Below are 9,769 nucleotides of genomic sequence, written 5' to 3'. Positions count from 1 at the left end.
AGTCAGTCACTCACTCAGTCACTCAGTTAGTCAGTCAGTCACTCAGTCACTCACTCACCCACCCACTCACTCACTCACTCATTCACCCACTCACCCACTCACTCACCCACCCACTCACCCACCCACCCACCCACTCACCCACTCACTCATTCACCCACTCACCCACCCACCCACTCACCCACTCACTCACTCACCCACTCACCCACCCACCCACCCACCCACCCACCCACCCACTCACCCACCCACCCACCCCACTCACCCACTCACCCACCCACCCACTCACCCACCCACTCACCCACTCACCCACCCACTCACCCACTCACCCACCTACCCACCCACTCACCCACCCACCCACTCACTCACCCACCCACTCACCCACCCACTCACCCACCCACCCACTCACTCACTCACTCACCCACTCACTCACCCACCCACCCACTCACCCACTCACCCACTCACCCACCCACCCACTCACCCACCCACTCACCCACTCACCCACTCACCCACCCACTCACCCACTCACCCACTCACCCACTCACTCACCCACTCACCCACCCACCCACCCACTCACCCACCTACCCACCCACTCACCCACCCACTCACCCACTCACCCACTCACCCACCCACCCACTCACCCACCTACCCACCCACTCACCCACTCACTCACCCACCCACTCACCCACTCACCCACTCACCCACTCACTCACCCACTCACCCACCCACCCACTCACTCACCCACTCACTCACCCACTCACTCACCCACTCACCCACCCACTCACCCACCCACCCACCCACTCACCCACTCACTCACCCACTCACCCACCCACCCACCCACTCACCCACTCACTCACCCACTCACCCACTCACTCACCCACTCACTCACCCACTCACCCACCCACCCACTCACTCACCCACTCACTCACCCACTCACTCACCCACTCACTCACCCACTCACCCACCCACTCACCCACCCACCCACCCACTCACCCACTCACTCACCCACTCACCCACCCACCCACTCACCCACCCACTCACTCACCCACTCACCCACTCACTCACCCACTCACCCACCCACCCACCCACTCACCCACTCACTCACCCACTCACTCACCCACTCACCCACCCACTCACCCACCCACCCACCCACTCACCCACTCACTCACCCACTCACTCACCCACTCACCCACCCACTCACCCACCCACTCACTCACCCACTCACCCACTCACCCACCCACTCACCCACCCACTCACCCACCCACCCACTCACCCACTCACCCACTCACCCACTCACCCACTCACCCACTCACTCACCCACTCACCCACTCACCCACTCACCCACTCACTCACCCACTCACCCACTCACCCACCCACCCACCCACCCACCCACTCACCCACCCACTCACCCACTCACCCACCTACCCACTCACTCACCCACTCACCCACCCACCCACCCACCCACCCACCCACTCACCCACCCACTCACCCACTCACCCACCCACCCACCCACTCACCCACTCACCCACTCACCCACCCACTCACCCACTCACCCACCCACTCACCCACCCACTCACCCACTCACTCACCCACCCACCCACTCACCCACCCACCCACTCACCCACCCACTCACCCACTCACCCACCTACCCACTCACTCACCCACTCACTCACCCACTCACCCACTCACCCACTCACTCACTCACCCACTCACTCACCCACCCACTCACCCACTCACCCACTCACCCACCCACCCACTCACCCACCCACTCACCCACTCACCCACCCACTCACCCACTCACCCACTCACCCACTCACCCACCCACCCACCCACTCACCCACCCACCCACCCACCCACCCACTCACCCACCCACTCACCCACCCACCCACCCACTCACCCACTCACTCACCCACTCACCCACTCACCCACCCACTCACTCACTCACCCACCCACCCACTCACCCACTCACTCACCCACTCACCCACTCACTCACCCACCCACCCACTCACCCACTCACCCACTCACCCACTCACCCACTCACCCACTCACTCACCCACTCACCCACTCACCCACTCACCCACTCACTCACCCACTCACCCACTCACCCACTCACCCACCCACCCACCCACCCACTCACCCACCCACTCACCCACTCACCCACCTACCCACTCACTCACCCACTCACCCACCCACCCACCCACCCACCCACCCACTCACCCACCCACTCACCCACTCACCCACCCACCCACCCACTCACCCACTCACTCACCCACTCACTCACCCACCCACCCACTCACCCACCCACTCACCCACTCACCCACTCACCCACTCACTCACCCACCCACCCACCCACCCACCCACCCACCCACCCACTCACTCACCCACTCACCCACTCACTCACCCACCCACTCACTCACCCACTCACCCACCCACCCACTCACCCACCCACTCACCCACTCACCCACTCACCCACTCACCCACCCACTCACTCACCCATTCACCCACCCACCCACTCACTCACCCACCCACTCACCCACCCACTCACCCACTCACCCACCCACTCACCCACTCACCCACTCACCCACTCACCCACTCACTCACCCACTCACCCACCCACTCACTCACCCACTCACCCACTCACCCACCCACTCACTCACTCACCCACCCACCCACTCACCCACTCACCCACTCACCCACTCACTCACCCACCCACTCACCCACCCACTCACCCACTCACCCACCCACTCACCCACCCACCCACTCACCCACCCACCCACCCACTCACCCACTCACCCACTCACCCACTCACCCACCCACTCACTCACCCATTCACCCACCCACCCACTCACTCACCCACCCACTCACCCACCCACTCACCCACTCACCCACCCACTCACCCACTCACCCACTCACCCACTCACCCACTCACTCACCCACTCACCCACCCACTCACTCACCCACTCACCCACTCACCCACCCACTCACTCACTCACCCACCCACCCACTCACCCACTCACCCACTCACCCACTCACTCACCCACCCTGTCTCCCTCTCTCGTAGTTTCCAGCGCCCGCTGCTTCTGCTACTTGACCGAGGTTTGGACTTGTCCACCCCTCTGCATCACACGTGGACTTACCAGGCCCTAGTCCACGACGTCATGGTGATGCTCACCACTCGCTCACCCACTCACCCACCCGCTCACCCACTCACTCACTCACCCATTCAGCCACTCGCTCACCCACTCAGCCACTCACTCACTCATTCACTCACTCAGCCACTCAGCCACCCACTCAGCCACTCGCTCACTCATTCACTCAGCCACTCGCTCACCCACTCACCCACTCACTCACTCATTCACTCACTCAGCCACTCACTCAGCCACTCACTCAGCCACTCACTCACCCACCCACTCACCCACTCGCTCACTCATTCACTCACTCAGCCACTCACTCAGCCACTCACTCACTCACCCACTCAGCGACTCACTCAGCTACTCAGACAGCCACTCACTCAGCCACTCACCCACTCACTCACCCACTCAGCCACTCACCCACTCAGCCACTCACTCAGCCACTCACCCACTCACTCACTCACCCACTCACTCACCCACTCAGCCACTCACTCAGCCACTCACCCACTCACTCACTCACCCACTCACTCACCCACTCAGCCACTCACTCAGCCACTCAGACACTCACTCACTCACTCAGCTACTCAGCCACTCACTCAGCCACTCAGACAGCCACTCACTCAGCCTCTCACTCACCCACTCACTCAGCCTCCCACTCACCCACTCACTCACTCAGCCACTCACTCAGCCTCTCACTCACCCACCCACTCACTCACTCATCCACTTGACCGAGGTTTGGACTTGTCCACCCCTCTGCATCACACGTGGACTTACCAGGCCCTAGTCCACGACGTCATGGTGATGCTCACCACTCGCTCACCCACTCACTCACTCACCCACTCACCCAGCCACTCACTCAGCTACTCACTCACTCAGCTACTCAGCCACTCACTCACTCACTCAGCCACTCAGCCACTCGCTCACTCACTCACCCACTCAACCACTCACTCACTCAGCTACTTAGCTACTCGCTCACCCACTCAGCCACTCGCTCACCCACCCACTCACTCACTCAGCCACTCACTCAGACACTCACTCAGCCACTCACTCACCCACCCATTCACTCACTCACTCAGACACTCACTCAGACACTCACTCAGCCACTCACTCACTCACCCACTCAGCTACTCACTCAGCCACTCACTCACTCACCCACTCAGCCACTCACTCAGCCACTCACTCACCCACTCAGCCACTCACTCAGCCACTCACTCACTCACCCACTCACCCACTCACTCACTCAGCCACTCACTCAGCTACTCAGACACTCGCTCACCCACTCAGCCACTCGCTCACCCACCCACTCACTCACTCACTCAGCCACTCACTCACTCACTCAGCCACTCAGCCACTCGCTCACCCACTCACCCACTCAACCACTCACTCACTCAGCTACTTAGCTACTCGCTCACCCACTCAGCCACTCGCTCACCCACTCAGCCACTCGCTCACCCACTCACTCACTCACCCATTCAGCCACTCGCTCACCCACTCACCCACTCACTCATTCACTCATTCACTCAGCCACTCACTCAGCCACTCAGACAGCCACTCACTCAGCCTCTCACTCACCCACTCACTCACTCAGCCACTCACTCACTCACTCACTCACCCACTCACTCAGCCTCTCACTCACCCACTCACTCACTCAGCCACTCACTCACTCACTCACCCACTCACTCACTCAGCCACTCACTCAGCCTCCCACTCACCCACTCACTCAGCCTCCCACTCACCCACTCACTCACTCAGCCACTCACTCAGCCTCTCACTCACCCACCCACTCACTCACTCACCCACTTGACCGAGGTTTGGACTTGGCCACCCCTCTGCATCACACGTGGACTTACCAGGCCCTAGTCCACGACGTCATGGTGATGCTCACCACTCGCTCACCCACTCACCCACCCGCTCACCCACTCACTCACTCACCCACTCACTCACTCACCCACTCAGCCACTCGCTCACTCATTCACTCAGCCACTCACTCAGCCACTCAGACAGCCACTCACTCAGCCACTCAGCCACTCAGCCACTCACTCACCCACTTGACCGAGGTTTGGACTTGTCCACCCCTCTGCATCACACGTGGACTTACCAGGCCCTAGTCCACGACGTCATGGTGATGCTCACCACTCGCTCACCCACTCAGCCACTCGCTCACCCACTCACCCACTCACTCACTCAGCCACTCACTCAGCTACTCAGACACTCGCTCACCCACTCAGCCACTCGCTCACCCACCCACTCACTCACTCACTCAGCCACTCACTCACTCAGCCACTCAGCCACTCGCTCACCCACTCAGCCACTCGCTCACCCACTCACCCACTCACTCACTCAGCCACTCACTCAGCTACTCAGACACTCGCTCACCCACTCAGCCACTCGCTCACCCACCCACTCACTCACTCACTCAGCCACTCACTCACTCACCCACTCAGCCACTCACTCAGCCACTCACTCACTCACCCACTCACTCACTCAGCCACTCACTCAGCTACTCAGACACTCGCTCACGCACTCAGCCACTCGCTCACCCACCCACTCACTCACTCACTCACTCAGCCACTCACTCACTCACTCAGCCACTCAGCCACTCGCTCACCCACTCACCCACTCAACCACTCACTCACTCAGCTACTTAGCTACTCGCTCACCCACTCAGCCACTCGCTCACCCACCCACTCAGCCACTCGCTCACCCACCCACTCACTCACTCACTCAGCCACTCACTCAGCCACTCACTCAGCCACTCTCTCAGCCACTCACTCACTCACCCACTCAGCTACTCACTCAGCTACTCAGACAGCCACTCACTCAGCCACTCACCCACTCACTCACCCACTCACTCACCCACTCAGCCACTCACTCACTCACCCACTCAGCCACTCACTCAGCCACTCACTCACTCACCCACTCAGCCACTCACTCAGCCACTCACTCACTCACCCACTCAGCCACTCACCCACTCAGCCACTCACTCACCCACTCACTCAGCCACTCAGCCACTCACTCAGCCACTCACTCACCCACTCACTCACCCACTCACCCACTCACTCACCCACTCACTCACCCACTCAGCCACTCACTCAGCCACTCACTCACTCACCCACTCAGCCACTCACCCACTCAGCCACTCACTCAGCCACTCACTCAGCCACTCACTCAGCCACTCACTCAGCCACTCACTCAGCCACTCAGCCACTCACCCACTCAGCCACTCACCCACTCAGCTACTCACTCAGCTACTCAGACAGCCACTCACTCAGCCACTCACCCACTCACTCACCCACTCAGCCACTCACTCAGCCACTCACTCACTCACCCACTCAGCCACTCACTCAGCCACTCACTCACTGTCTCTCTCCCCGTGTCTCTCTCCCCGTGTCTCCCCGTGTCTCCCCGTGTCTCTCTCCCCGTGTCTCTCTCCCCGTGTCTCCCCGTGTCTCCCCGTGTCTCCCCGTGTCTTTCTCCCTGTGTCTCCCCGTGTCTCCCCGTGTCTCCCCGTGTCTCTCTCCCCGTGTCTCTCTCCCCGTGTCTCTCTCCCCGTGTCTCCCCGTGTCTCCCCGTGTCTCTCTCCCCGTGTCTCCCCGTGTCTCCCCGTGTCTCCCCGTGTCTCTCTCCCCCCGTGTCTCTCTCCCCCCGTGTCTCTCTCCCCGTGTCTCTCTCCCCGTGTCTCTCTCTGCGTGTCTCCCCGTGTCTCTCTCCCCCCGTGTCTCTCTCCCCGTGTCTCTCTCCCCGTGTCTCTCTCCCCTTGTCTCTCTCCCCGTGTCTCTCTCACCGTGTCTCTCTCCCCGTGTCTCTCTCCCCGTGTCTCTCTTTCCCCGTGTCTCTCTCCCCTGTGTTTCTCTCCCCCCGTGTCTCTCTCCCCGTGTCTCTCTCCCCGTGTCTCTCTCCCCGTGTCTCTCTCCCCGTGTCTCTCTCCCCGTGTCTCTCTCCCCGTGTCTCCCCGTGTCTCTCTCCCCGTGTCTCCCCGTGTCTCCCCGTGTCTCTCTCCCCGTGTCTCTCTCCCCGTGTCTCCCCGTGTCTCCCCGTGTCTCTCTCCCCATGTCTCTCTCCCCGTGTCTCTCTCCCCGTGTCTCTCTCCCCGTGTCTCTCTCCCCGTGTCTCCCCGTGTCTCCCCGTGTCTCCCCGTGTCTCTCTCCCCGTGTCTCTCTCCCCGTGTCTCTCTCCCCGTGTCTCTCTCCCCGTGTCTCTCTCCCCGTGTCTCTCTCCCCGTGTCTCTCTCCCCGTGTCTCTCTCCCCGTGTCTCTCTCCCCGTGTCTCCCCGTGTCTCCCCGTGTCTCCCCGTGTCTCCCCCCCCGTGTCTCCCCCCCCGTGTCTCCCCGTGTCTCCCCGTGTCTCCCCGTGTCTCCCTCCCCGTGTCTCCCCGTGTCTCCCCGTGTCTCCCCGTGTCTCCCCCCCCGTGTCTCCCCGTGTCTCCCCGTGTCTCCCCGTGTCTCCCCCCCCGTGTCTCCCCGTGTCTCCCCGTGTCTCCCCCCCCGTGTCTCCCCGTGTCTCCCCGTGTCTCCCCGTGTCTCCCCGTGTCTCCCCGTGTCTCCCCGTGTCTCCCCCCCCGTGTCTCCCCGTGTCTCCCCGTGTCTCCCCGTGTCTCCCCGTGTCTCCCCCCCCGTGTCTCCCCGTGTCTCCCCGTGTCTCCCCGTGTCTCCCCCCCCGTGTCTCCCCCCCCGTGTCTCCCCGTGTCTCCCCGTGTCTCCCCGTGTCTCCCCGTGTCTCCCCCCCCGTGTCTCCCCGTGTCTCCCCGTGTCTCCCCGTGTCTCCCCCCCCGTGTCTCCCCGTGTCTCCCCGTGTCTCCCCGTGTCTCCCCCCCCGTGTCTCCCCGTGTCTCCCCGTGTCTCCCCGTGTCTCCCCCCCCGTGTCTCCCCGTGTCTCCCCGTGTCTCCCCCCCCGTGTCTCCCCGTGTCTCCCCGTGTCTCCCCGTGTCTCTTTCCCCATGTCTCCCCGTGTCTCCCCGTGTCTCCCCGTGTCTCCCCGTGTCTCCCCCCCCGTGTCTCCCCGTGTCTCCCCGTGTCTCCCCCCCCGTGTCTCCCCGTGTCTCCCCGTGTCTCCCCGTGTCTCCCCGTGTCTCCCCCCCCGTGTCTCCCCGTGTCTCCCCGTGTCTCTCCGTGTCTCCCCGTGTCTCTTTCCCCATGTCTCCCCGTGTCTCCCCGTGTCTCCCCGTGTCTCCCTGTGTCTCACCGTGTCTCTCTCTCCCCCGTGTCTCTCTCCCCGTGTCTCCCCGTGTCTCCCCGTGTCTCCCCCCCCGTGTCTCCCCGTGTCTCCCCGTGTCTCTTTCCCCATGTCTCCCCGTGTCTCCCCGTGTCTCCCCGTGTCTCCCTGTGTCTCACCGTGTCTCTCTCTCCCCCGTGTCTCTCTCCCCGTGTCTCCCCGTGTCTCCCCGTGTCTCCCCCCCCGTGTCTCTCCGTGTCTCACCGTGTCTCTTTCCCCATGTCTCCCCGTGTCTCCCCGTGTCTCCCCGTGTCTCCCTGTGTCTCACCGTGTCTCTTTCTCCCCCGTGTCTCTCTCCCCGTGTCTCCCCGTGTCTCCCCGTGTCTCCCCCCCCGTGTCTCTCCGTGTCTCACCGTGTCTCTTTCCCCATGTCTCCCCGTGTCTCCCCGTGTCTCCCCGTGTCTCCCTGTGTCTCACCGTGTCTCTTTCTCCCCCGTGTCTCTCTCCCCGTGTCTCCCCGTGTCTCCCCGTGTCTCCCCCCCCGTGTCTCTCCGTGTCTCACCGTGTCTCTTTCCCCATGTCTCCCCGTGTCTCCCCGTGTCTCCACCTGTCTCCCCCCCCGTGTCTCCCCGTGTCTCCCTGTGTCTCCCCGTGTCTCCCCGTGTCTCCCCCCCCCGTGTCTCCCCGTGTCTCCCCGTGTCTCTTTCCCCATGTCTCCCCGTGTCTCCCCGTGTCTCCCCGTGTCTCCCCGTGTCTCCCCCCCCGTGTCTCCCCGTGTCTCCCCCCCCGTGTCTCCCCGTGTCTCCCTGTGTCTCACCGTGTCTCTCTCTCCCCCGTGTCTCCCCATGTCTCCCCGTGTCTCCCCGTGTCTCCCCGTGTCTCCCCGTGTCTCCCCGTGTCTCCCCGTGTCTCCCCGTGTCTCCCCCCCCGTGTCTCCCCGTGTCTCTTTCCCCATGTCTCCCCGTGTCTCCCCGTGTCTCCCCGTGTCTCCCCGTGTCTCCCCGTGTCTCTTTCCCCGTGTCTCCCCGTGTCTCCCCCCCCGTGTCTCCCCGTGTCTCCCCGTGTCTCCCCGTGTCTCTTTCTCCATGTCTCCCCATGTCTCCCCGTGTCTCCCCCCCCGTGTCTCCCCGTGTCTCTTTCCCCATGTCTCCCCGTGTCTCCCCGTGTCTCCCCGTGTCTCCCCGTGTCTCCCCGTGTCTCTTTCCCCGTGTCTCCCCGTGTCTCCTCCCCCGTGTCTCCCCGTGTCTCCCCGTGTCTCCCCGTGTCTCCCCGTGTCTCCCCGTGTCTCCCCGTGTCTCCCCGTGTCTCCCCGTGTCTCCCCCCCCGTGTCTCCCCGTGTCTCCCCGTGTCTCCCCGTGTCTCCCCGTGTCTCCCCCCCCGTGTCTCCCCGTGTCTCCCCGTGTCTCCCCGTGTCTCTCTCTCCCCCGTGTCTCTCTCCCCGTGTCTCCCCGTGTCTCCCCGTGTCTCCCCGTGTCTCCCCGTGTCTCCCCCCC

At 63.2% G+C, this 9,769-nt stretch overlaps 1 protein-coding gene across 1 annotated transcript in view; it reads left to right on the top strand.

The window, feature by feature from the left end:
* Nucleotides 1–9,769, top strand: part of SCFD1 (sec1 family domain containing 1) — a gene marked incomplete at its 3' end in the record, with an annotated part of 100,168 nt that overhangs the window by 53,986 nt on the left and 36,413 nt on the right. The window contains exon 10 of the mRNA XM_078885896.1: nt 3,056–3,155. Within this exon, the coding sequence (XP_078742022.1) occupies nt 3,056–3,155 (100 nt within the window). The remainder of the gene's footprint in view (nt 1–3,055; nt 3,156–9,769) is intronic.

This window comes from Lampetra fluviatilis, unplaced genomic scaffold (genome assembly GCF_964198595.1).
Source record: "Lampetra fluviatilis unplaced genomic scaffold, kcLamFluv1.1 SCAFFOLD_187, whole genome shotgun sequence".
In the NCBI taxonomy this organism is placed as follows: Eukaryota; Metazoa; Chordata; class Hyperoartia; order Petromyzontiformes; family Petromyzontidae; genus Lampetra; species Lampetra fluviatilis.
Note: the sequence above shows the minus strand (reverse complement) of the source record. Positions and strands in the feature narration are given on the sequence as shown.